Raw genomic sequence first — 27,347 nt, forward strand, 5'->3', positions numbered from 1 at the left:
CTCTATACCACATCCCATGAAGCCTTTCTGCTTTCAATTGCAATGCTTACTCAACCAGGACGTAGGCTGGAATCAATGCAATTAAATGAAAACACTTCTCCACCTAAAGCCCAGAAATGCTTTGCAGATGCCTGACTTGCCATAAGGAGTCGCAATAGCACAACTCGGCAAAGCAACCATGTGCTACCATCTTTCCCCGCAACCTGGACTGTACTGAGAAAATTTGACGTCCTGTCCGGGAGTCCTGTGCACATTCAAGGTGCCGCGACCTGGATGTGAACTTGGGTTGCAGTGACCAGCTGCAGTGCGATGTAGTGTCTTAGGCAGCTGCACCATTTGTGAGCCCCAATGATGTAAGGTCTTATGTTTACTTTGTTGTGTTGGCTTTGAGAACTCTGTGCCCTCACCCACCTAGAGGATGTTCAAAGTGTGGGCGCAGGGGAGTGGGGTGGGGTCCCCTGCATGCATTGCTTCCTCTTAAGTGGATGTGTGTGGGTTAAGTGGTCCCCTTGAGTCAGGTCCTGGGTCCATTAGCATTCTTGTTTTGGTGCCACAGGAAATCTGCAGCCTTGTACTCAGCACAATTCACCGAGCCAGTAGGGATTCAGAATTACAGAAGTAAAAGCGGGTTTTTAGCCCACTCAACTTTGCTGAGGATGACAAAATGTATTAAGGAATAACATTATGACACAAGACCATCAGTATCAGGCTAGGTTTAGTGGGATTGCTAAGGAAACATAACATTCACAGATGGGGTACTATCAGGGTGTTATTTTTAAAAGGTTGAGTCCAACAAGCTAAAACTGGCATTAATAGCCACAGGGTTCTGAGTTGATTCAAATCCTTGATACAGGATTCAGTTTGTTATCGCAACATAAGCTGTGTGTGTGTGTGTGTTTAAATATTTAAATATAAATTAGACTACTTGAAGGTAAATTCCAAGGTGCAAGCTGAAAATACAAACAACTCGGTCTGAATCAGACACATTAGTTCATTAATAAAGACCCAATTAATAGTGACACAGCTATGGGACAGGCTACGGACAGATCAACAGATGAAGTCACTATGCTACCCAGAGTGGAAATTGCAAAGAAAATACCCAGTAAAATCGAATTAGTATCACTTCACCATAGCCAAATAATAAAGCATGACAATGAAAACTCACACATTCATTCATCATTTATTAGGATTGCATTTGCAGAATGATGGGAGCGGACATGTGGTGGACAGGGGTACTCTACGTCCTGTGAACTCTTCGCTGTGTAGTCACGTGGGTTGCTTCAGCCCCTTTGGTCTGACTGACCCTCATCTGACTGAGCTCCCTGTAAGAGACAACACACAGCCTGTAAACCAAGCATCCTGAAACACTCAGACCATTATCGGAAATTCAATAAAGCTACAAATTACGGTTTAGTCCCCAGAAAAACATTCATGTAGCCAGGTTGATGTTTCATTTCTGTTTGCTACACGATTCATAAGGGTTATTTCATAGTTTTGATGCCTTCGCTATTATTCTACCTTGTGGAAAACAGTAAAACTAAAGAAAAACCTTGAGTGAGTAGTAGCTGTGACCAAACCACCCCATAAGTTGGAAGTTCAGGGCCTCCCTAATGCTGTGGGACTTTCCTAGCGACGCACTGAAAGAGTCCTGTCAAAAGCATGATCCGCACTTCTAAAACGTTTTTGAAAAAGCAAAGCAGTACTTGTCAATAATACTGTAATATCAAGTATCTGACCGTGGTCCACACACACACACACACACATATATATATACACACACATATATATCAATACACACACACACAGATGCATATATTTGATACATATATTAGTAGTATGTGTTAAAGTCCCAATGTGAAGTTACACCTCACTTTTCTACTTGCTAGGGGGGTTATAAAATAAAATCTGTCATGATGTGAAATTGCTCCGTGATGTTATAAAGGGAAACTAGCCAAAGTATATTCCCCGATAATGTCAGGTGAAGGTCTGCCAACTTAAAAGCTAATACTTTTTAATAATTTACTGTCACAAATCACCTGGCAAGGTTAGAAGGCCTGCTATAAGACCAAATGACCACTTGCAAATTGCAAAGTGAATATTGCGGTTGCACTGCTCTCCTGTCCAGACCGGTGACTCACTGCTCTCCCTGCCTGTTCTGTGGATCGCACGGGTCATGACAGCCAGGTCAGAACCAGACATACAGTGGGAAGAACTTGAAAGTATTTGAAACACTGCCGATTTTGCAGGTTTTCCCACTTACAAAGCATGTAGAAGTCTGTAATTTGTATCATTGGTACTCTTCAACTGTGAGTGACGGAATCTAAAACAAAAATCTAGAAAATCACATTGTATGATTTTTAAGTAATTAATTTGTATTTTATTGCATGACATAAGTATTTGATACATCAGAAAAGTAGAACTTAATATTTGGTACAGAAACCTTTGTTTGTAATTACAGAGATCATACATTTCCTGTAGTTCTTGACCAGGTTTGCACACACTGCAGCAGGGATTTTGGCCCACTCCTCCATACAGACCGTCTCCAGATCCTTCAGGTTTCGGGGCTGTCGCTGGGCAATACGGACTTTCAGCTCCCTCCAAAGATTTTCTATTGGGTTCAGGTCTGGAGACTATCTAGGCCACTCCAGGACCTTAAGATGCTTCTTATGGAGCAACTCCTTAGTTGCCCTGGCTGTGTGTTTTAGGTCGTTGTCATGTTGGAAGACCCAGCGATGACCCATCTTCAATGCTCTTACTGAGGGAAGGAGGTTGTTGGCCAAGATCTCGCGATACATGGCCCCATCTATCCTCCCCTCAATACGGTGCAGTCGTCCTGACCCCTTCACAGAAAAGCATCCCCAAAGAATTATGTTTCCACCTCCATGCTTCATGGTTGGGATGGTGTTCTTGGGGTTGTACTCATCCTTCTTCTTCCTCCAAACATGGCGAGTGGAGATTAGACCAAAAAGCTCTATTTTTGTCTCATCAGACCACATGACCTTCTTCCATTCCTCCTCTGGATCATCCAGATGGTCATTGGTAAACTTCAGACGGGCCTGGACATGCACTGGCTTGAGCAGGGGGACCTTGCGTGTGCTGCAGGATTTGAATCCATGATGGCGTAGTGTGTTACTAATGGTTTTCTTTGAGACTGTGGTCCCAGCTCTCTTCAGGTAATTGACCAGGTCCTGCTGTGTAGTTCTGGGCTGATCCCTCACCTTCCTCATGATCATTGATGCTCCATGAGGTGAGATCTTGCATGGAGCCCCAGACCAAGGGAGATTGACAGTCATCTTAACTTCTTCCATTTTCTAATAATTGCGCCAACAATTGTTGCCTTCTCACCAAGCTGCTTGCCTATTGTCCTGTAGCCCATCCCAGCCTTGTGCAGGTCTACACTTTTATCCCTGATCTCCTTACACAGCTCTCTGATCTTGGCCATTGTGGAGAGGTAGGAGTCTGTTTGATTGGGTGTGTGGACAGATGTCTTTTAAACAGGTAACGAGTTCAAACAGGTGCAGTTAATACAGGTAATGAGTGGAGAACAGGAGGGCTTCTTAAAGAAAAACTAACAGATCTGTGAGAGCCGGAATTCTTACTGGTTGGTAGGTGATGAAATACTTATGTCATGCAATAAAATGCAAATTAATTATTTAAAAATCATACAATGTGATTTTCTGGATTTTTGTTTTAGATTCTGTCTCTCACAGTTGAAGTGTACCTATAATAAAAATTACAGACCTCTACATGCTTTGTAAGTAGGAAAATCTGCAAAATCGGCAGTGTATCAAATACTTATTCTCCCCACTGTACAGGTAATACAACTACCTCATGAAGCTGGCTGAGAGAATGCTGAGTATACAAAGCTGTCATCAAGGCAAAGCGTGGCTACTTTGAAGACCCTACATTATGAAATGTATTCTAATTTGTTTAACACTTTTGTAGTTGCTACATGATTTCATATGTGATACTTCATAGTTTTGATGTCACTATTATTCTACAATGTGGAAAATAGTAAATCTACAGTAAAACCTGAATTAGTAGGTGTCCAAACTTTTGACTGGTACTGTAAATGGTGGCCTATTTCTTAAAATACCTTATCCGGGTTTTTTGGGGCTAAGAGTGTAAACATAGCATGTACACTGATTAGAGGAGAGAGAATTTCAACACTTAAATGAGGCTTGAGGACGTGTAATATTTCCAGAGCCATAGAAAGGGCCTCCTGCTGTAAATAATAGATAAAGAGTTGTTGGTATTGACTGAAAAGACAATGTATCCAAAAAAGTCTTAATGTACAGGCAGCAGTAGATGAAGAATAAGACAATTAGAAGTGTACACGAGAGCCTATACGCCTATTTGTCTTTGTTTGGTACAAACACACGGAATTGTGTGTCAGCATGTGTGTTGTGTTGGGTAGGAGTGTGCACGTTTGTATGTTAGCGTGTTCTCACCGCCGAGCTAATGCAGGACCCAGATACGTCGGCATGGGCTGATTAACGACGCGGCGGGGTGAGTCCCATGTGTGCCCGGACCAGCTAAAGGAGGACAAGCTGCAGTGACGGACGACACGCCTGAAAATGAACTGGCGTTCCACCCTCCATGTCCTCGGTGTCATAGGGCCAAAAGTATTGAACAATGACACCTTGCACCTTCCTGTAATATATTCCTTTATTTGTTTTACAAAAGTAAGGCAATTGGGCTATGTTCCATGTTCTACTAATGTGGTTTTCGCCTCATTGTACGTGTAAGTTACACTCCACCTCGCATGGTGGCGGTAAAGCACACATACGGACATTCGGCGGTCAGAAACCCTGGCCGAAGAAACGCCTTTTTCCTCCGCGCCTGGTTTTTGAAATACTTAGCTAGAGAAGTTAGAGCACGCAGGCGTGGCATCTGATGTTAGAGACACAACGTAGCCTGCTTAATTCGTTATTAATTATAAATTGTGATAGAAGTTGCATCTTACAGTAGCTGGACACCGTCCTAAGACGGACGAGGCGTGTAAGTACCAACTCATGTTTGTTATTGTGATCGGTGTAGTTTTCTAGTAGTTAACTAACTACTGGTATCTGGCTAGCCTGCCTTGCTTAATGTGGAGGCGAGTCCGTTTCTATCTGTTTTGTTACAGAGTGGACAAAAACCTTACACTAACATTTGCAGCTAGCTATTCCATATATCGTATCTTTGTTCCTCAGGGACTAAATATATGGTCACTGAGGAACAAACTTACTAAAAAACGAAAGATCCCTGCTGAGTTACTGTTACGTGTCCTGATCGTTCTGCCGTGTCCTTTTGGCACCTTGGTTTTACCAGGACATGGAGTCCATTGTGATGAACCTGCACAACCAGTTCCAGAGTCTGAGTGCGCACGCCGACATTCTCAATGAGGGCATCGAACCACGTGAGTCGAGTTAATAACTTGTTGAACATACCTTTCGGTGAGAGATGGCGATCGGTACTTTCTCCCTTCCGTTGTGTGGTCGATGGCTAGTTTTCAGCGGACCAGTAACTCTGGAGCATCGCTGGTGTCAGTGGTTCTGGTACCTGACATGTTAATGTTTGTGTAGTAGGTGGAGGAAAGGATAATTAAGACCATGCCTAAAATACTTTTGGCATTATTGCTCCAGTCTTCCCCCTCCATACATGATAAACAAAATATTGAGGAGACTGACTTCAAAAGCAATGACAGGTCTATAAATGAGTGGACAGCGGGTATTTGAACCAAAAAACATCCCCTCTGTCCAGAGTTCCCTCTGTCCATCCGTGACTCTGAGACTATCCCCATCTTCCAGCAAGCATCAAGACTGATCTGTTCAAAATCGCCTACCTGTAGCCACACCAAACCCCACACTCTCAATCTCTGTTGGTTTCTCATAGTATTTATATTGTTTCTGTTTGTTTTCTGTTTCCATGTCATTATTGTACAGTGTCTTTGGGTCCCTAATATGTGCTATATAAATATAATGTATTATTATTATTAGACTTCATCCAGATGGCTCTGAACTTTGAGGACTGCAGGCGGAAGTGGCTTCAGCGGGAGGAGGAGCTTGGGGCCTGCAAGGAGGTGCTAACCAAGACGGAGACGGAGAGAGGGTCTCTGGAGGTCAAGCTGAAGCATGCCCGCAACCAGGTGGATGTGGAGATCCGACGGCGCCAGCGGGCTGAGGGGGATTATGAGAAACTGGTTGGTATACACTTTTACCGCTTCCCTTTTAACGTTATGGCGGTTTCCCGTGTGCCAAGTTCAATGGGAGAATGCTGTGGAACGTAGCAAGTGCAACTGTCATGGAGGGGACGGGTGTTGTCAGGGTAACATGTTTCTGTTAGACAGTTTCGCAGAGCTTTGCCTTGCTGAAAAAAAACACCACTCTGATTTGGGTTCGTGTTTGTTGTCAAGTTGCTGTCAATAAGGAAGGGCAACATTTAGCTCCCTAAGTAGTTATGAATGAGGGGTTCTCTAATCACGCGCTATTTGGTCGTGGGTAATTCTCGCGCCTGTGCGCCTCTGTGTAGGAGCGTCAGATCCAGCTGATCCGGGACCTGTTGGTGGCAGAGAGCTCCAGCAGCAGTGTCCATCTGAGCGAGGAGCAGCGCTCGGCTCTGGCCTTCCTCAACGCCCACTCGCAGGCCGCGCAGGCCGCCAAGAACAACCCCAACCTCAACACAAGCCGCAGGTACCTGTCCCCGACTGGGCACTTGTCAGCCATTACCGTCAGCAATGTCAGGGCGGGCTGCGTTCATTACAGCATGCAGCGCCAAGTTGTTTTACAGCTGTTTTGGGACAAAATGAGTAAATGCCTACTCCTGTTTTGTTCTTGGTGATTCGGGCCAGATTATTCAGATTCAGAGGAGCTGTCGTAACCAAGTCCTCTGTTGTGTCTTTCAGGTTGGCCACCATAGATGAGTCTGCTTCCCTGTTGTCGGACATTAGCTATGACAAAACGGATGATTCCCTGGTAAGTGACTGAACATGTGTTGAGCCGTCACAAGAGACATGGATAAAGTGTTCCAGATTAGTGTCGGCGTAGATGTAGCCACGCTAGATATTATCTATAAAATGTTACAGGGGGTGTCCTGTGTGGCAGTATCTATTTAATCCTGTTTTCACTGTTAATTTAAATCTTAATTGTGGGAGTTGTCATTGTTTGGCCTTCCCTTTAGGACTGGGACTCCTCTGTAATGAGGACAGTGAGACTCCGGAAGCGCCAGAAAAGGGTGAGTGAAAAGTGACCTCCTTCTACCTCAGTTTAGAGACAGTACATAGATCATAGAAATGTGCACATTTGTCATCATGTGTGTGGGGTTCTATGTACGGGACTTATTCCGGTCCATTGTTTCCCACAGCGTTCCTCCAGAAACCTTGCTGAGCCCCCCCAGCAGGTGGTTAAGAAACCCCGCTCCACTGGCCGCCCGTCAGATAGGGTACAGTCATGTTTTTCAACGTTTCAAAAACCAACTCCAGTGCACCAATGTTCTTGTACGTTTGACTGTGTATGTATTCGACCTCAGTCGAAGCTTGTTGTCATTTTGGGAAAGTATATCGTTTACGCTGCTGCTTTTTCTTCTCCGTCCGTCTGTTTCCTGTGAATCACGCGGCGCGTTCGCGCCTACACGTCCTTGCAGGTGAACGATTCCGTCGTGACCAAGACCACCATCACAGTGCCTGTCAATGGAGGTCCGGTGGAGGCGGTTTCCACCATTGAGATGGTTCCTGGTTACTGGACACGTAGCAGGAAGACCACTGGTGAGACTTGTGTCCCTGTCCACAGCCTGGTCCATGTTCGGTCACACTTGCTTCCAGAAACGTTTCGGTCACACTGCCCGTAAAAGTTCCCTGTTGTCTTTACATTGCTTTGTCGCGTTTGTAATTTACAGTTATTATTATTTTTCGCCCCTCAAGGTTCAGACACTACTACTACTACTATCGACCAATCAGAGGCCACTTCTGAGGCTCCCAGCACCCCGACCAGTGATGCACCGCCCCCAACCAAAACCCCTAGAGCCAAAGTCGGGGCCCGAAAACACGAGTTCCTTGGCAGAACGGTAAGTGTCACTTTAGCTACATTGCGTTGCTGAAAGTTTAACCTGTCATATCAACCCGTCTGTAGTAGATTCTGGAACACGTGTTGGCTGGGAGCTCCTGATGGCATGTTCTGATATGGTGTCACTAACCTCTGTCCCGTCCCCTTTTCTCAGGTGATCAAGTCGGAGTCCTGCGTGCCGTGTGGAAGGAAGACCAAGTTTGGAAAGCTCTACCTGAGGTGCCAGAACTGCAGGCTGGTAGCCCACCCTGAGTGTCGTGACCGCTGCCCACTGCCCTGTAACCCTCTTTTAACAGGCAGCAGCCCTGCCAGGGGCAAAGAGGTATTTGCACTTGTGTGGTTCTGCATTATGGCCAATACACCATGGCTAGAGCAGTTCCTATCCCCTATCCCCGCTGAGTTTCTGGATGAAGCCCATACCTGTGATATATTGGCCGTATCCCACAAACCTTTGTATATCGTGGCCGGTTTATAAGGCATCCCACCATGATCTGTATTCAGGATTCACTGTGATTTGTCTGTTATGGTAATAGTGTGTAATGTAGTGTCTGTGGTGTTGCAGCCTAGCTCCCTGGTAGACTTCGCTCCCATCACGGCCCCCATGGTACCAGACCTGGTGGTTCACTGTGTCAAGGAGATCGAGCTCAGAGGTTTACGTGAGGTGAGCAGCCATTTTAGCACGTACAAAGTCACATTTTGGCACTTTCACTTTCAAAATGATCTTTCATAAGATAACATGATATAACCTTTAGACAGCCAATACTTTCGATTGTTATGGTTTCTAAATGTGTTTTCCACATTGTATTTCCTGTCACTGCACTTCGATCCAGTCCGTTAAAAATCCTTCGCGCTCTGTCTCCCGTGTTTTCCACGGTTTTCAGGCTGGTCTCTACCGTGTGTCGGGCGAGGGGCGCATCGTCAAGGAGCTGAAAGAGAAGTTCCTGAGGGGGAGGGTGGTGCCTGCCCTGGACAAGGTGGAGGACATCCACTGTGTCACTGGCCTCCTCAAGGACTTCCTGAGGAGCCTCCCTGAACCCCTCCTCACCTTCCGCCTGAACCGGGCCTTCATGGAGGCGGCCGGTCAGTGCTTGGCCGTTGACTCTCTTTAAGGGACATTTAAAAGGTTGCTGTCGTAGTGGAGTGCACACCAAGAGCTCTGAAGGGTTACTAGTTGGGACTGTTGTTGAAGTGTGCATTAAACGGAATGGTTTTCCCAACTAACAGGATTGCTCTTGTTTTTTTTATTTTTTATTTCCTTAAATTGAAAGGAGCCTTTGAAGCTCTGAATAAATCAGCCGTCTTGTCTTCACAGAGATCCAGGACGATGGCAATAGCAAAGCGATGATGTACCAGACCATCAGTGAGCTGCCCCTACCTCACAGAGACACTCTGGCCTACCTGGCTGTCCATCTGCAGAGGTTTGTCACTGCTTTAAACTAGTAAACGGTGGAAACGACATCACGCAGGTTTGGTTGAGGGGCTTTCAACTGGATAATGAAATGTTGGACACAGTCAGTCACCATCAGCATGCCTTCGGGGTTTTAACAACTGCTTGAAACGAAGTTACTTAGACAGGCAGACAGTAAGTTACTTAGACAGGCAGACAGTGAGTTACTTAGACAGGCAGACAGTGAGTTACTTAGACAGGCAGACAGTAAGTTACTTAGACAGGCAGACAGTGAGTTACTTAGACAGGCAGACAGTGAGTTACTTAGACAGGCAGACAGTGAGTTACTTAGACAGGCAGACAGTGAGTTACTTAGACAGGCAGACAGTGAGTTACTTAGACAGGCAGACAGTGAGTTACTTAGACAGGCAGACAGTGAGTTACTTAGACAGGCAGACAGTGAGTTACTTAGACAGGCAGACAGTGAGTTACTTAGACAGGCAGACAGTGAGTTACTTAGACAGGCAGACAGTGAGTTACTTAGACAGGCAGACAGTGAGTTACTTAGACAGGCAGACAGTGAGTTACTTAGACAGGCAGACAGTGAGTTACTTAGACAGGCAGACAGTGAGTTACTTAGACAGGCAGACAGTAAGTTACTTAGACAGGCAGACAGTAAGTTACTTAGACAGGCAGACAGTGCAATTAGTGCTGCCAATGACAACAATGTGGGTGTGTGATAGCAATTAGGGTGATAAAGGCTTAATATGAGAAGTGGAAATGACTAACTTAAACATATTGCAAGTAGATTAAATATTTACATTTCGCCAACGAAAAACTGGTGTTTCAATCAATGATCTTGTAGTGGAAGCCGTTTAGAAAACAAAAGAGAGCTCAGAAGAAAAAAGAAAGTGTTCATATTGGAATTTTGTGCCCTTCTAAAAATTGTTATACAAATAACTAATAATTACCTGAGAATGACCTGAGGTCAGTCAACATTTACACCACTAGGTGTCTGACCTGAGGTCAGTCAACATTTACGCCACTAGGAAGTGATGGCCAAACACTGCTTCATTAGCATTATTTTTGCCGCAGGATATTATGCTGGCAGCACGCAGATTTTCTTTATCACAATAAAAGTCATCATAGAAATGTATAAGGCAATATAGTTAATCTTGTAGGTAAAAAAGAACAGACAAGAACAGTCTTGGAAAGGACATTAAACATAAAATGTAGAGACTTGATTTTTAACTATATTGCTGTATATGTTTCAATAATGGCTTTTATTTTAAAAAAGAAGTTAGCACTGCTAACATTATATCCTGCTGCTAGGAGAACAGTAATGAAGCCGCGTATGACCTGATGTCAGTCAACATTTACACCACTAGGGGGTGTAATTACACCATTTGGGGACCCAATAATTCCTCTGTAATGAAAAGCACTCAATATTGCTTCTCCTAACCAGGGTAACTAGCTTGACTCCTAGAAAATTTAATAGTTATCTGCTAAATAGTTAGCTGCAACTGGGCATCCAGTGTTCTCACCATGGTGTTCAGCTACTTGTTTTTTTTTGTCATCTTGTTTGTCCTGTGTTTCCCACAGGGACGGGTTTTCCATGCCTTTATATTACAACCCTGAAGCAGGCATGCTGATGATACTTTGCTTTTTAAATCCCTATGAAGCTGAAACACTCAATGTATGACTTCGCCATGTGCTATGGCGCTTTGATCACGCAGCTGGGGCCGTGTGTCGCTAAACCAGTCACGTCTGGGTTTCTTGCCATCTTCTTGGGTCCAAACGCGACTCTCTTTAAATTCCTCTCTGTGAAATGTTCTGGCCGGTTTCTCCTCAGGGTGGCGTTGGGTGTGCTGGAGACCAAGATGGACGTAACCAATCTAGCCCGCGTGTTTGGGCCCACCCTGGTGGGCCACGCCGTCCCAGACCCGGACCCCATGACCATCCTGCACGACACCAGCAGACAACCCAAGGTAACAGCCGGAACAAATGACCCCTCTGCTGATGGGTAAGATGTCATACCTTGGTATTTCTAAAGTACGCGGACTCACGCCAGCTGTGAACGGTTTGCCTCGCTGCTATTATCGCTTGAGTGCTTAATAAGGATGATTTCTTGCAGCAGGGAGACGAGTTCTGTTGGTCTCCACAGTTAGCCTCCTCCGGGTATTTGTTGATGGATCCGGTTGTGTGCAGGTGATGGAGCGCTTGCTGGACATCCCTTCCGAGTACTGGAACCAGTTCACCGTCGAACAGCAGGGCTGCCCAGAAAACCGGGTCAAGGAGGACCGCTACAACACTCCCGACCACAAAGGTCAGCTGGGAAACGCGTCCACACCTGGCCGGTTGAATACGGTGGTGGGAAATTGGGGGTGGGCGACGCGTCAAGAAGACCTCTCCCAGTCCGAATGAATAAACTGGGTCCTGTTTGTTGGTTCTGTTCCCCCACCCAGTGAGCATGCTGGGGCCAGTGACCACGCCCGAACACCAGATGACCAAAACGCCCTCCTCCAGCTCCCTGTCCCAGCGTATGAAGCAGACTCTGTCCAACACCAGCATGTAAGCGGCACGCACTGCCCATCTGGCCTCTGCCCCAAATCTTATTGCACATCTCAAATCGGTTGTAAATGAGCGTGCTCTCATTGTGCTTCGACATGCTGGCAGCCCTCCAGGAAGTCTTTTCAAAGCACAACCCACTGAAGTTGAGCTCTGGTGTCACTTTGAAGCCTGTAATGATGCCGCCTACCATATGGGGCGAGGGCACCCCCGAGAGATTTTTTTGCCACTGACATAAAATGGTGGCAAATGTATAAAATAAGCTGTATTATAAAGGGTTTGGGCTTAATTTGTGATCTATTAAGCTATGGGCTTGTTACAGAGTCTAAGATATGTATTAGTCTGTGTCTCTGAATGTTTGGTCTGGGGGTTTGTTGATGTTTGTGGTAGGTAACAAACTCCTGTTGTGCCAGAATCATTTACTAATGTCTAGTTTAAACAATTGGCTCAACAGACACTACATTTTTATACTGTATCTAATTACTCTGATGAATCACCCTTCTGTCTTTTGTGCTTCTCCTTTCTGTGTTTTATGCTGTACTTTTATCTGGCTTTGAATGGACATTTACACAGCAGTAAACTGTTTTTCTTCACAGTATTTGATGTTCATGCTTTTTTTTTTCTTGTATAATTTCACAGATTTGGAAGCAAAAGCAAGGCATCTTCTAGTTCAAGTCGCCAAGGAGGTTTTTTTGCCTCCCCTCAACTGAAGTAAAGGTCCGGTCATGGTGTTATGGGAGACTATATCATTTTATACTAATATTTTTTTTTTGAAATCGAATGAACCAATACTGTGGTCAAAGAGCAAAACTGTTGTCATGTTAACATAGCCACTTTATATGGGACAACCACTGCAAAATTAAGGTTTTATACTGTTTTAAATCAAACATACTTTTAACTATTTTTGAACTGTGCAATATTTAGGTATTACTTTGGGTAAACTTTGAGTCCCAATTTCCATCAGTAGATGTTCTATAGATAGACTATGATCAAACATTCAACAAACTATTTGTTAATAAGCAACTGTTAGGATAAAGGTTAAGGTAAGGGAAAGTAGGTAGGATAGTTAAAATGTTACTAGCACTCAGTAGTTTGTTTGTAGAGCATCTACAGAAACACTTGGGACTGAAAATAGTGTTTCTTTTACTTTAAAGAATGAAATTCTTCTTTGTTAGATGGTGCTTTTTTTATATGGCCACGAGAGGTGTCCAAAGAGAGAATTTTATCCATGGTTACATTCTCTTAAAAAAAAAAAAAAACTGCCACAGCTGGTTAACAATCTGGGTGGCTGGGTAACCTATTGGTCGAGAGCTTTGGGACAGTAAATTAAAGGTCGCTGGTTGTACAAGCAGCTGAACAAGTCAGTTGACCCAAATTGCTCACAGGTTGTTTCTGAAAAAAATGACTTGTTCTCCGTCATACTGACTTGGTAAAATAACAGTCCAAAACATTATGAAAGTTCTACCTTGTGAACATCTCCACTCCATGTTTGGTTGAAAGTGACTTAAAAATAGATTTTCATATTTTCACAATTTTCTTTAGCAGATGTTTGTAATGGCTGTTTAATGAACACTTAACCATGGATTACGGTTTCTCTTCGCCCATAGTGTGCTTTTAAGAGGTGAAACCATCTAACAGGTAAAATAATTTATGTCTACTGCTCTGAACTAAACTACTGTGGGAGACACTGTTTTCCATCAAACATATTTAAATTACTCTTAACAGATTATGCAATATTTAATTCAACTTAAAATGGTAATACCTTACAATTGATTTAATGTTAAACTACTGTTAAACTAAAATTAATTTCTATGTTTATTTTAGACTATAAGATTTTTTTTTCAAAATAGCAGGGGCGGGCCACTCTGGCCCATGGAGGGCTGAAAGACTTTTGGTTTTTCTAATTTTCTAATCAACGGCTAATTCAGACCTAGCATGTTACGTTTACGTTTTATAGTAGACACTCCTAACCAAAGCGACTTACAGTAGGGTGTGCACATTTTCTGGACTGAATCGTCCATGGAATCAAAACCAAGGGCCTTGCTCTAGCATTGAGCTGCACAGGATGCCTCAGTGACTATTATTATCTAGCTACTAGAAACAACCAAATAAGTGTTTTGTCACTAAAGTCCCGGAGATGCCGACTCCTGCTATGTAAGGATGTCTATATTTCCAATCATTCATCTGTATGATCCAGCTAATCATTTAAAAAAGTAACTTAGTCACTGCAATGTTGCTAAATCAAAGTCAAGTGCATTTGATGACCTCTGTGTATGGTTTCATCCAGTTTCATCAAGTCCAGCTTTGGTGTTTGAAATGATTTCCAATCATGTCTGAAACTTTTTAGTGTTGTGTTAAATACAATAAGGTGTGTTCTATAGACATAAGGTAGTCATATCATTCCTATACTGTGATTGTAATCACAGAAAGGGATGACATTAGCATTTGATAGGACAATCTCTTGAGCTTAACCAGTAACTTTCAATGTGATCTAGTTTTGAATGTTTTGTTTTTTTTATTTCATTCTTTGTTTTAACCAGTTTTATTCTGTAAAATAATCAGGCTTACATTAGTAGATAATACAGTGGAGGCAATTTCTATAACTGTTAACCTTCCAACCTAGTCTATATACAGTGAAGTTGTAGTGGCTGTGTGTTGGATTTAGAATGTTCTGTTTTCTAAAACAAATGGTATGTTATTAATGCTGCTATTAATTAACATCTTTAATCCTAACGAACTTATGCTGCGTGTTTGTCTTTCATGAGTTGTCATAATTCATTTTTGTCACGATCTTTCCACAAGGTGGTGCAATCGGTCTATCAATGACACCAATATGAGCAGTAGGAGACTCAGATTTTGGTCAAAATGATGTTGCTCTGTAATCAGTAATCAGCAATTATCACTAGTTCAGTTATTTGTCATTAACCAATAGTAATGTTTATGTCGTTGATTTGTCTCTGTAGTAAACATCACCTCCCATATCCTAAATGGACTTCCGTCAGACCTCAAGTGTTAACTATTCTGCAATCTGTTCTGCAAACAATTTGGTATAGGATGTTTGCTGAGAGGGAGCAGGAGTGATTGAGAGAAGAGGGGCGGTTTTCTCTGAGAGTTTGAACCAGCTGCACAGCAAATCTGTTTATTCACTCCAATTTGGCATCAAACACAACAGGCTGCCAATTGCCTGCTACTGCTGGGGCTCCCCATTAAAACAGAATGTATTGACGCCTTAAGAGCAGAGCACATCACAAAAAAAAAAAATTCTCCTGCGCTATCATTTGCACTTCTCATCCCTGGCTGGCTGTTTACCGTTTTTAGTTTTTCTTCTTACCAGCTGCTGTCAGACATGCTCGTCAGAGTGGCTCATTACACGCCCAAATGGGCAGAGAAACACTACCATGCCTGCCCGCCCACCCATCAGCGCATGTGGCCTGAGCATCTCCTGTCGCCCAAGAGAATGACTCAGACAGTTAATTGACAAACGTCTGCCAAGCTTGCCAGCCCAGAGCCAGTCTCTGCCCATCGTGGCTGCAAGGGACAGATATCATATCTAAGCAAGGAAATGCAGCAACATTGTGGTGGCCAACGTGTGCCTTTTTGGTCTGCTGTTGGCGTTTGTCGACAGGATTGAAGAGGTGTCAATCAAAGTCTAGGAAGCCATAATGAGGCTTGAAGATCTAAGGAAATCCACCTGAAACATAGACCAACATTTTACAATTGCCAACAACCACAGTTTCAAACATCAATTAAAAAGGAGGAAAGTGCTGGCGAGTCTATAAATCGCAAACATTTTGGTGGGACAAGAAGTCCTTTAGACTAGTTCCTAACCCTTTTCAGCTACAGTGCCACCAACAGAATTTTGCTCAGCACAGGGTACCCCTGAAGTACCCCCTCATTAACATTTTTACTAGTAAGCATAGGGTGCTGTGGGTTTTCTCAATTACCCCCAGGGGTTGTGGTGCACCTGGTTGGGAACCACTGCAACAGAGGGCTGTAGAATACCCACAAATGAAAGAGATGGGTATGTATGTAAGTGTGTGTACAGAGGGTATACTTTTAGGGTGACCAGGCGTCCAGGATTGTCCGGGTCTCAACCTGGATGTCCCGGTTCCCGACAAACATTTGTAAAACACAAATGTTCTGGTTTCCGACATTCACTATCAAATTGTCCCGGTTTTCACCGCTATAATAATAGGCTAGTAATAATACTGTAAGGTTTCCACATACGAGTCGGAGCTAAACGTAGAACTGTGTAGCAAAGTATCAATTTTAATCAAAGCTTAAAACGCCGCACCGCTCCACCAATCACAAGCACGCATGATGACCAACATGCGTGCATAAGCGCATCCATGTGTGCGTGAATAAACGTGCGGTTCCACAAGGGTCCCGGTTTGGGGGTTTGAAAATGTGATCACCCTATATACACTGCCAAGTGCGAAGCACTAGTTAGCCTTAAGACATAGCTACCAGGCTGATGGCCTGAGGAACCAGCAGTGGAAAACAAAGAATTGCCATACCAGCTTATCTGGGAAATGGTGTCGGTGGTGTTATGGTTTAGGCATACATGGCTGTCACTGGCGTCGCACAACTTAAATCCGAACGGACAATTTGCATTAAAAAAAAACCCAACTCAGTTTGGGAAAAAGCTTTGACTTCCGGTAGTGATTTAATGCAAACAATTTGTACTAAACATAAAAGTCTAAGTGACACTATAGCCACGACTGGAATCAGACCATTGGCCAACAAATGTAATAACAATTTAAATGTAATTTAGGCAAATTAGGGGCCATGGATTTGTTTTGTTTTGAAAATGGAATTACGTGATTCGCCAGCGGCTGGCTGACTGTTGTACTGTACATATTTGGAATTGTAATAGGGGATTGGTTGTCTCTGGCGCCATGGGTTGGATGGGTCTAATAGGCATAATTTGGCAGCTCTCCTTGAAACCCCGGGTGGGTCTGCAGCAGCTGCTGAGGAGAACAGCTCAGACTGGCTCGTTGTGGTGAAATTGATGACAGTGTGTGCATACTCAGGTATGAAGGAACCATATTCGTGTCAAAAAAGGAACGCTGACAGATCAACCTCAGAACTTCAATGCAATATCTGAAACAAAACTTTTCAAATGGCCCTTACAGATGTGAGATTGCTAATGGAGAGTATGTGCCCTGGTCATGGCTGTTTTAGGCTACGTCCAAAAAGTAGTGAAGTGTAGGTCTATTTTGTTTTTCTGGCCAACTATGTAGGGATGATATTGGACTCATATTTAAAGCATTAGCAGTAACCTATTAGAAAACTCGCAAATTATTTTTTCACTGGATGAGTGTGTAGGATCTGGAAGTCATTCAAACAATAAGTAGGCCTACGTACAGATGCTACGAGAGGCTACACATGGAATTAAGTCAACTTAAATGAACAATTATAATATTTTATAACTACATAAAATACCGCTAATCTCTTGTTTGAATGGGACTCCAAAGGTACTTGTGACTCTTTTTCATTCATATTTACAGTATGCGTGCGTAATTTAAATAGGCTACATGAGCAGTTATTGTGAGATTACGGAGAGCACAAAGTGTGTAGTGGAGGTGGGATTTAACTTCCTGTTTGGATCAGTGGAAGTACAGCAATACAAATCCCTCAACACAAACAGACACATATGAATAAAACAAGACGACTTCTGACACTCTTCTGACTCTGACGTATTAGAAATGACAGGTCTTCAAAGAATGACAGGTTGCCTGAGTGACAATCCGGGCCGCCCAGGCCAGCGGTGCGTGCATTAGCACACCGCTGACATCCAGGGGAGTTTCCACCGCCAGCTTTCTCACGTTTTATTTATGGCTCGGTGGGACTAACGCAGTATGCCCGCACACACGGACGCGGAAACCAGATGCCAGTTCGAAACATCCGCTCGTATCTTCGCTTAAGGACAGGAGAAACCTGTTTACGTAGGCTATAACGGAGAATGGTTTGGAGCACCGTCACCCAGATAGATTGCTACTTTCAAGAATTGGCTACATTTTAGCCTTCAGCTTGAGACTGGTGACAGGTTATCACACTTTTTTACAGGACGTCATGGCACCTAAATAAAAAGTAGCAAAAGTTTAACGGTAAATTCAACTCAAAGTTTATGAATGAGCTTCCTATCCATGAATTGCATCTGTTTCATGAAAGAAAGAGCGAATAATCTTCAATTATTACTGAAGTGTAAACTTAAAACTTTGTACTAGCCTTTGGAGAATTAACACATGGCATCAGCTAACGGATGGATAGCAATATCTATGAATATGTACACCTATATATGTTTCTGTCCTATGAGTTTTTGATTGGTTTCCCTGTTTAGAGCCAGCTCAAAATCCAATAATCAACATTTTCCATCTGTACTTGATATGGTGACATTTATTGATCTCTTGCCTATACTCTTGTACATTGTGTTGTGATTGTATTTGTCTGTATCTCTGTGTTGTCCTGCAACTTGTTTTGTCTTTGCCAAGTCATCATTGTAAATGAAAATTAGTTCTCAATTAACTTACCTGGTTAAATAAAGGTTCAATTAAAAAAATCAGTGGGAGAGATCAGTCTGCAGTTTGTGCTCTCCCTCCTCTGTACTGGAGAGATCAGTCTGCAGTTTGTGCTCTCCCCCCTCTGTACTGGAGAGATCAGTCTGCAGTTTGTGCTCTCCCCCCTCTGTACTGGAGAGATCAGTTTGCAGTTTGTGCTCTCCCCCCTCTGTACTGGAGAGATCAGTCGGCAATTTGTGCTCTCCCCCCTCTGTACTGGAGAGATCAGTCTGCAGTTTGTGCTCTCCCCCCTCTGTACTGGAGAGATCAGTCTGCAGTTTGTGCTCTCCCCCCTCTGTACTGGAGAGATCAGTTTGCAGTTTGTGCTCTCCCCCCTCTGTACTGGAGAGATCAGTCTGCAGTTTGTGCTCTCCCCCCTCTGTACTGGAGAGATCAGTCTGCAGTTTGTGCTCTCCCCCCTCTCTACTGGAGAGATCAGTCTGCAGTTTGTGCTCTCCCCCCTCTGTACTAGAGAGATCAGTGCAGTTTGTGCTCTCCCCCCTCTGTACTGGAGAAATCAGTCTGCAGTTTGTGCTCTCCCCCCTCTGTACTGGAGAAATCAGTCTGCAGTTTGTGCTCTCCCCCCTCTGTACTAGAGAGATCAGTCTGCAGTTTGTGCTCTCCCTCTATCTCTCTTTTGACCCCCTCTCTATATCTCTCTGCCTTCTCTTTCTCTCCTCTCCCAAATGTAAATTCCTTTACTGGCATGAAAGTGTACATATTGCTAAATCATATAAGAGATAAAAAAAAAAATCACAATAGAACACCATTAAAGCAACAACAATAATCAGAAGAAGAATCAAGTGAAAATAATAAAAACATAATAATGACAACAGTAAACCACAAGAGCTCAGAACAGGTTTGGTCTGTCAGACACTGTCCCTCATGTTGTGGCGCATTGCAAAATAGTACCTTTCCATTACACAGCTGTCTGCCCTCCTCCAGAAGGACAGCTATCTGTCCTCCCCCAGAAGGACAAGTGTCTGCCCTCCCCCAGAAGGACAGCTATCTGTCCTCCCCCAAAAGGACAGCTATCTGTCCTCCCCCAGAAGGACAAGTGTCTGTCCTCCCCCAGAAGGACAAGTGTCTGCCCTCCCCCAGAAGGACAGCTATCTGTCCTCCCCCAAAAGGACAAGTGTCTGCCCTCCTCCAAAAGGACAAGTGTCTGCGCTCCCCCAGAAGGACAGCATTCTGCCCTCCCCCAAAAGGACAGCTATCTGTCCTCCCCCAAAAGGACAAGTGTCTGCGCTCCCCCAGAAGGACAGCTATCTGCCCTCCCCCAGAAACACAAGTGTCTGCCCTCGCCCAGAAGGACAAGTGTCTTATTCTCATTAGAGAAGTATTTGACGTCCTAGCATAACCATTGAGTCATGGTTTAAAAATTTGTCAGGAAATGCAGCTCTGACCCAGGTTTTGCTTTGTTGCAGTGGTGTTGCAGCTTTTTCTTTACAGGGAGACAGGTTTTCATGTGTCTTCCCTTCTCAATGGCAAGGCTATAGGCCCTGAGCCTGTTCTCTGTCTCTGTCAGAGGGTGGGGACAAAAGTCCACACTGCAGACCCAACAGTGTGCCCGGACAGCCTCCATCGCTACACTACAAATTGTGAAAAATCCTTTGTCACCACATCTTTAGGTTGTTCAAAATAGCGGCCACTAGGGGGCACTGTTGAGTTATGAAATCCATCATTGAATCAGGTGACTGTTGAGTCCTCTGTCCCCATGCTGAGGCTAACGTGGACACATTGTCTTTTCCCAGTGCATCAACTCATTAGATTTAAGTTTGTTTTTATAGTTGGTGGTGGTTTAATGAAAATACCTACATGTGTTCTTATCTTGCCAAATGCAAAGGTTTGTTTGAATTGAAAAAGTACACGCATGGGTAAATGGAGCCTAATTCATGGTTTGCCAACTTTCCTCCAGGGTAGAGCTCCCGGGTGAGCAAGCTTTTGTTCTAGACCTGTTTTAACACCCCTGGTTTTTACCAATCAACAACTCAATAGGACCTTGGAATTGGGGAGTTGAAGCAGGAATGATACAAAAGCCCAAATGCATGCTGGTTCAAAGGCAGTTTGGGAAGTTGGCCATGCCTGATGTAGTGAGTCAGATAACACTTCTCAAAGATGCACTCCAAAGTTTTTGTAAAATTTCAGCCAGCAGTGTTGAAAGAGACACAAGCAAAAAAAAAAAAAAAAAAACAAAACAGATTTTTGTTTACTGCTGCATCCGAATGTGTAACCAACAGTCCTGTCTTTACGCGGTCGGGGGTCGGGGGTCTCCTGGCCCCAGCGGGTGGAGTGGGGCACTCCCTGATGGGGGCCAGAGTGAAAATGTATGCACTCGACAATGCAAGTCCCTCTCGATAAGAGCGTCTGCTAAATTGCACAAACGTGAATCGATTCCATCGGGACACGACCCCTGTGAAGTCCACAGAACAGAACCGGTGAATGGGATCTGGACTTCTGTCATGGGAATTTTCATGGCAGTTGGGTCACAACTGAGTGGTTGTTTCCATGTTGTGTTGAAAACGTACCTACCAAGGATAAAGGATTCTTAGGCACAGGGAGTCACTTCACTGTGGGTCTGTTATACCCAGGCACACCGACATAGCTGGCCCAAAATGAAATCCCACAGGTGGCCCAACCTTCTGACGGTACCCGTGTGATTGAAGAAGGCAGATGGCAGCAGACTGCAGAGACTCTTGTGGAAAATACTATAATACACTGTAACTGCTTGACAGTTCTTGAATTGATTTTTTTACCAGGGATTTTTGTGTTGATTGGATTTTAGCTTTGGGTGCCTAAATTTTCCTGCAAGCCTGGGCTGTGTTCATGAAGAACGATGTTGAAGAAATGATGTCTAATAAGAAACACTCGGGTTGCCTACAGTGGTCCTGTGGTATAATCTGCCCTTCAGCATGGGTTCAAATCTGGTCCAATGCTCTTCTGTCTTTTCCAGCAGTCTCTGAATTTAATTGTTGAAAAAATACCCAAAACATATCTTAATAAAATACTTGTAACTTTGTTTTCCATTTCGAAACATTGTAGAAACATTTTCCATCGCCTGCTCTGGAGGACACGACTTGACCGTGCGTTTGCAGGTATTCCCGGTCCGGTAAAGTCTAAGACAGGCAAGAAAACGATGGGTGAATTTAGGGAACTCGTTTGTGAAGGGTCACAGACCATTGACTATTGCCCTGGAAAAAAATTAAATGGCCGGCATTACAGATCAATTTACCACAGGATTTGGACAATTTAGCTCAAGACTGTGTAATAAATTGGTCTCCTCTCCAGCATGGAGCGAGTCGTGAGGGCAAGCTGTGCAACGAAGGACAAGCCATCCAACGATTTTTCAATGGCTTTGGCAGATAAATATGAACCCCAGGGATGCCATCACACATAAACGTCCCCTGTTATGAAGTTGATACCAGTTGATACCGATGGGCTCGGGCCTCCAATGTGTCTGCTCACCTCTGACCATACTCCGCCAATTATGAGTCACATGGACATCCACTGCAATACGAATTAACATATTCTTTATTCTGAGTAATAGACAGGATGGTTATGCTTCGCCTTTCCCTATGTTCATTTATTCAGTTGGCACACACGTTCCATTATTATTCAGAGGCACATTGGCTATTTTTATTAATTTCTTGTTAATAGCTTGAGCAGACATGTACTAGCGGATGGAAAATAGTGTACCATTTTATGATGATAAAGGCGAACTTGGAATTCTATTTAAAAAGAATGAGTGACAAAGAAAAGGCATTACGGAGATAAGCAAATAGCAGGGCCGACTAAAGCAATGGAGAATTTACATCTAAGGAAAAAAGCCATTGTCTCATTGAGTAAAAGGGCTTGTGTGAAAATATGCTATGCAGATGGTATTTTAAACTAATTAAACTATTTCAATCAAGACGTTGGAAAGAAAGCTCTTTTTATGGGCATGTCTTTCTGGATCAAATTGGGAATGAGCACGCTGATGTTTTCGAGATGATTGATTAAGAATGTTTTCCGCACAAAAGTCACTGTCTCATTTCCACCCATCTAACTTTCACACTTTCAAGCTCATTCACTCTCTCACAAAAATGGAGGAACAATAGTCCATTTGTAGTCATTTACTGATCTATGTGGAAATCTCCTTCACATCTCAAATATGTTTAATCAAGAATCAAACAGGGAACAGATACACAGACATATACAAACGGTATCTACTTATTTTTTAAACGATAATGCACTCTTCCAGGAACCTCCCAATGTAAACCCAGGACCTCCCACCTTGCAATCCCTGGCACCAACCAATATTTACCTCTACGTACATTATTTCACTGTTAACCAATAAGCTGAGACATCATTTCGTTGAGGGGGCCTCTTCAAAATATGTTTTGCGGATATTAAACTATAAGAACTCATTTGTTGTTGGGGTTTGGTCTGTCCACCTAGAGGCCCTGATGCTACCTTTGGCAAGTGATTATGGGTCAGTGGGAAGACATTTTGATCACAGGGTGTTGGGAATAAATGGAGAGATGACGTATGCCCACTGGCCTCAGCATCACACCTCTGATGGGTGGTGGGCACGTGCTCATTAGCCAAATTAGCCATTCAGTAAATTCTGCTATTAAGGTACAGATATAGTCAGCTTACTCAACGTAATAAATGCTTTTTAGAGAAAAAGGATGCCCAATCCTGACTTTTTGTCATTTGCCTTTAGTAGAAAACAAAATGGCCACCTTTGGCCTTCAAAACACTACTGTACGTACTTTCCCCTCTCAGGCCCATCTGTAATCAATAGAGAGGAAAAACTGTCTCTCATTAACTGACCTGCCTCCTCTGATCCGTCTAAATGAGGTGAGATTAAATGCAGGCCTGACCCAAATGGTTTTATTCAACAACCAAGGGGCTCCCAAAAAGAAACCCGGCATACATAATAGCCAGAGAGGTTGTTATTACGCTAACCCTAATTGCTTTCTTTGAATTATAAAAAGGAGATTTTTCTTTTCACTCCTGATATCAAAGGCAAACCGGATCACACTCGGCAAATGGAGTGATGGAGCTTTCAAGTTGAGAAAATTAGAGAATTCTGTTTGGAGTTATTTAGCATGTTCTGTGTTGTGTTGGAGATTCACACTTGGCAGAGAATAAAAAGATTGCGGTTTAAAATTGCAATTTTGGGAAGAATAAATACCTATTATTATGGGGCTACTGAATGTATGGTCAATGGCCAAAGCAATTGTCAATAATAAACCAGTTTGGCAATGTGAATTGCATGTTAATTAGGGTTAGCGCTGAGATCAGAGACAAGATGTCAGAAAAGTTGGCACACTGCATAAAATGTAAATAAAAACAGAACGCAATGATATGCCAATTGTTTAAACCCTATATTCAATAGAAAATACTACAAAGACAACATATCAAATGTTGAATCTGAGAAATGTTTTTGTTTCTTGATAAGTATATGCCCACTTTGAATTTGATGCCGGGAATGCGATGCCGGGGACTGAGGCAACAAAAGACCGGAAAAGTTGTGTAATGCTAAAAAACGAAACCTAGCGGAATAGCACAACCACTAACTGTCAATAGTGAGGATGGGGAAGGGTCCACCACCCTGTGAAAAACTGCACGGGCAAATAGTACAACAATTTAAGAATAACGTTTTTCAACCTAAAATTGCAAAGAGTTTCATGGACACCGAAAGAGGAGAGGGACCAACCAGCTTCTTATCAGTGCACAGTTCAAAACCCAGCATCCGTGATGGTATGGAGGTGCTCATGGCATGGGTGACTTGTACATCTGTGAAGGCACTATTAATGCTGAACAATATATACAGATTTTGGAACAACATATGCTGCCATTCAGCCAACATATTTTTCAGGGAAGGCCTTGCTTATTTCAGTAAGACAATTTTTTGCACATATTACAACAGCATGGCCCCATAAGTAAAAGAGCCGGGTGCTAAACTTGCCTGCCTGCAGTCCAGACCTGTCACCCATTGAAAACATCTGGCGTATTATGAAATGAAAAATACGACAAAGGAGACCTGTTGGAAGAACTGTTGAGCAGATGGAATCCTGTATCAAGCAAGAATGAGAAAACCTTTCACTTTCAAAACCACCACAGTTGGTCTCCAAACTCTTCCAGAGTATTGTTAAAAGAAGAGGTGATGTAACACAGTAGTAAACATGCCCCTGTCCCAACTTTTTTGAAACGTGTTGCTGGCATCAAATTCAAAATGGGCATGTATTTTTCCAAAAGTAATAACATTTATTTTGCAAAATGTTATTTCAATATTTGATATGTCGTCTTTTTACTATTTTAAATTAAATATAGGCCTAAATGATGTGCATTTCATATCATTCTTTTTTTTTCTTTTTTTTATGCAGCGTCCCAACTTCTTTTTGAAAACGGGGTTGTATTTTACCTTGCTCTGTCTCTGCTTGTGTGGGTGTTTCTGTTTTACTGAGTGAGTCCTCACTACAAAAGTAAAAAAAATGGGGACAACGGACTGGTCCTCACTTTTGACAAGATGCTTTATCTGACTAAGTGTTAAGGTTAGAGTTAGAACTAGTCTTAGAATCAGGATTATGGTTTAGGTATTAACTTTAAGAGTCGGGTTAAGGTTAGGCAATAAGGTTTAGGTTTAGGAGTCGGTTTAGGGTTAGGCATTAAAGGTTAGGTTTAGGAGTTAGGCTGTAATAAACACAGAGACCGGAGTGGTGTGGTTCTAATTGCAGAAGCGCAACTGTCGATGTATTGTTGTACAATGGAGTAGGCAGGAGCAAGAACAGTAGAGCAGGTAGATTCAGCAACCAGGAGATCAGTCCTCGAGGGCAAAGGCACAGGCAGGGATCGACAGAGAGGAGAAAACCAGAATCAGGCAGGCAGGTCAGGATACCGGATGATCAGTCCGCGAAGGCAACAGTACAGGCAGGGATAGACGGTAAGAGAATCCAGGGGCAGGCAGGTAGGTTGGAATTCCGGGTGATCAGTCCGCGAGGGCAACAATACAGGCAGGGTTAGGCGGGAGGAGAATCCAAGGGGCAGGTAGACAGGTCAGGACGCAGGTTTCTGGATAGGATGGGAATGGGAAGGAAGAGAACAACAGGCTGGGAGTCAAAAGGCAAATATAGTGAGCGATACAAAGGCTTGGCAGGTCCACTACGAACAATACCTCACACTGGAGTGGAAGCAGAGCACAGGCTAAATAGAGAGATAAACAGGGCACAAGTGTTCAGTATTCCGGTGATTGGGATCTGGATGGCTGGGTGCGTTCATGCGTGTCGGGAAGTGAAAATGTAACGGTGGCAGGTGAGGAGCATGACGGGGAGGAGCTGGATCCGGAACGACGCGAGAACCTCACATAGGCATTAAGGGTTAGGTTTAGGAGTCAGGTTAAGGTTAGGCATTAAGGGTTGGATTTAGGAGTCGGGTTAGGGTTAGGCATTAAGGGTTAGGTTTAGGAGTCAGGTTTAGGTTAGGCATTAAGGGTTAGGTTTAGGAGTCAGGTTAAGGTTAGGCATTAAGGGTTAGGTTTTGGAGTCGGGTTAAGGTTAGGCATCAAGGGTTAGGTTTTGGAGTCGGGTTAAGGTTAGGCATTAAGGGTTAGGTTTAGTTGTCCGGTTAAGGTTAGGCATTAAGGGATATGTTATTGATTTTAAGGTTAGTGTTAGTCAGTGCAGGTTTGTTCCAGCACCTACTTTGCATGGATCTAGTATCTGTCACGCATTATTGGCCTACTCCTGCAGCCTCAACACCGCCTGCCATGATTGTGAAATCTTTGACTTTGTATTGTTCGCTATTCAGCGCTACCGATGTGCTTCATTTGCAACGTTTTGCACTCTTCCCTGAGTCAGCTGCCGTAGCAGGTGAAAATATTTGCTCAGCACCTGTGCCCCACCCCAAAACAGAACAACCCATTTTTCACTGTTCATAAATTACACCCACATACACCACAGCTCATATACCAGACCCTATAAACCACAGCTCATATACCACCACCTATATACCACAGCTCATATACCAGACCCTATAAACCACAGCTCATAAACAACCACCTATATACCACAGCACATATACCACCACCTATATGCCACAGCTCATATACCAGACCCTATAAACCACAGCTCATAAACAACCACCTATATACCACAGCTCATATACCACCACCTATATTCCACAGCTCATATACCAGACCCTATAAACCACAGCTCATAAACCACCACCTATATACCACAGCTCCTATACCACCTATATACCACAGCTCATATACCACCACCTATATACCACAGCTCATATACCAGACCCAATAAACCACAGCTCATATACCACCACCAATATACCACAGCTCATATACTAGACCCTATAAACCACAGATCATATACCACCACCTATATACCACAGCTCATATACCTCCACCTATATACCACAGCTCATATACCACCACCTATATACCACAGCTCATATACCTCCACCTATATACCACAGCTCATATACCTCCACCTATATACCACAGCTCATATACCTCCACCTATATACCACAGCTCATATACCTCCACCTATATACCACAGCTCATATATCACCACCTATATGCCACAGCTCATATACCACCACCTATATACCACAGCTCATATACCACCACCTATATACCACAGCTCGTATACCACACCTCCATATCTTACACCACCTGGTGCCTTATTGCTGAAGTATACCACACGCTGTTTGGAGAAGAATCCAACAGAGACATTAATAATCACTGCAAATTACAATTCCTTTGTTGTTATAGACAGCTGTGTTCCTGC

The 27,347-nt window shown here is 43.5% G+C and overlaps 1 protein-coding gene across 3 annotated transcripts; it reads left to right on the plus strand.

The window, feature by feature from the left end:
- The first annotated feature begins 3,574 nt into the window (after nucleotides 1-3,574).
- On the plus strand, nucleotides 3,575-14,728 carry LOC105016754 (rac GTPase-activating protein 1). 3 transcript variants are annotated; one of them, XM_029113683.2, is made up of 18 exons: nucleotides 3,575-3,605; nucleotides 3,816-3,916; nucleotides 5,314-5,401; nucleotides 5,982-6,184; nucleotides 6,514-6,674; nucleotides 6,887-6,956; nucleotides 7,162-7,215; nucleotides 7,345-7,422; nucleotides 7,624-7,744; nucleotides 7,901-8,043; nucleotides 8,197-8,364; nucleotides 8,605-8,703; nucleotides 8,924-9,122; nucleotides 9,355-9,460; nucleotides 11,282-11,417; nucleotides 11,638-11,755; nucleotides 11,895-12,000; nucleotides 12,637-14,728. In XM_029113683.2, the coding sequence occupies exons 3-18, from the start codon at nucleotides 5,317-5,319 to the stop codon at nucleotides 12,710-12,712; spliced, it is 1,923 nt and encodes a 640-aa protein (XP_028969516.2). In that variant the 5' UTR covers nucleotides 3,575-3,605; nucleotides 3,816-3,916; nucleotides 5,314-5,316; the 3' UTR covers nucleotides 12,713-14,728. The 3 variants fall into 3 exon arrangements, with proteins under 3 accessions (XP_028969516.2, XP_010879084.2, XP_010879085.2); XM_010880782.4 differs by lacking the exons at nucleotides 3,575-3,605; nucleotides 3,816-3,916 and adding an exon at nucleotides 4,562-4,625; XM_010880783.3 differs by lacking the exons at nucleotides 3,575-3,605; nucleotides 3,816-3,916 and adding an exon at nucleotides 4,869-5,001.
- Nucleotides 14,729-27,347: the final 12,619 nt, after the last annotated feature.

This window comes from Esox lucius, chromosome 17 (assembly GCF_011004845.1).
Source record: "Esox lucius isolate fEsoLuc1 chromosome 17, fEsoLuc1.pri, whole genome shotgun sequence".
In the NCBI taxonomy this organism is placed as follows: domain Eukaryota; kingdom Metazoa; phylum Chordata; class Actinopteri; order Esociformes; family Esocidae; genus Esox; species Esox lucius.

What these genes read in the sequence shown, in the direction of transcription:
- LOC105016754 (XM_010880782.4), top strand. Translation starts at nt 4,578, where the DNA reads ATGAACTGGCGTTCCACCCTCCATGTCCTCGGTGTCATAGGGCCAAAA. An exon ending in TCCGGAAGCGCCAGAAAAGG is followed by an intron (nt 7,216 to 7,344) that starts GTGAGTGAAAAG and finishes TGTTTCCCACAG; the next exon opens with CGTTCCTCCAGAAACCTTGC. An exon ending in ACGAGTTCCTTGGCAGAACG is followed by an intron (nt 8,044 to 8,196) that starts GTAAGTGTCACT and finishes CCCTTTTCTCAG; the next exon opens with GTGATCAAGTCGGAGTCCTG.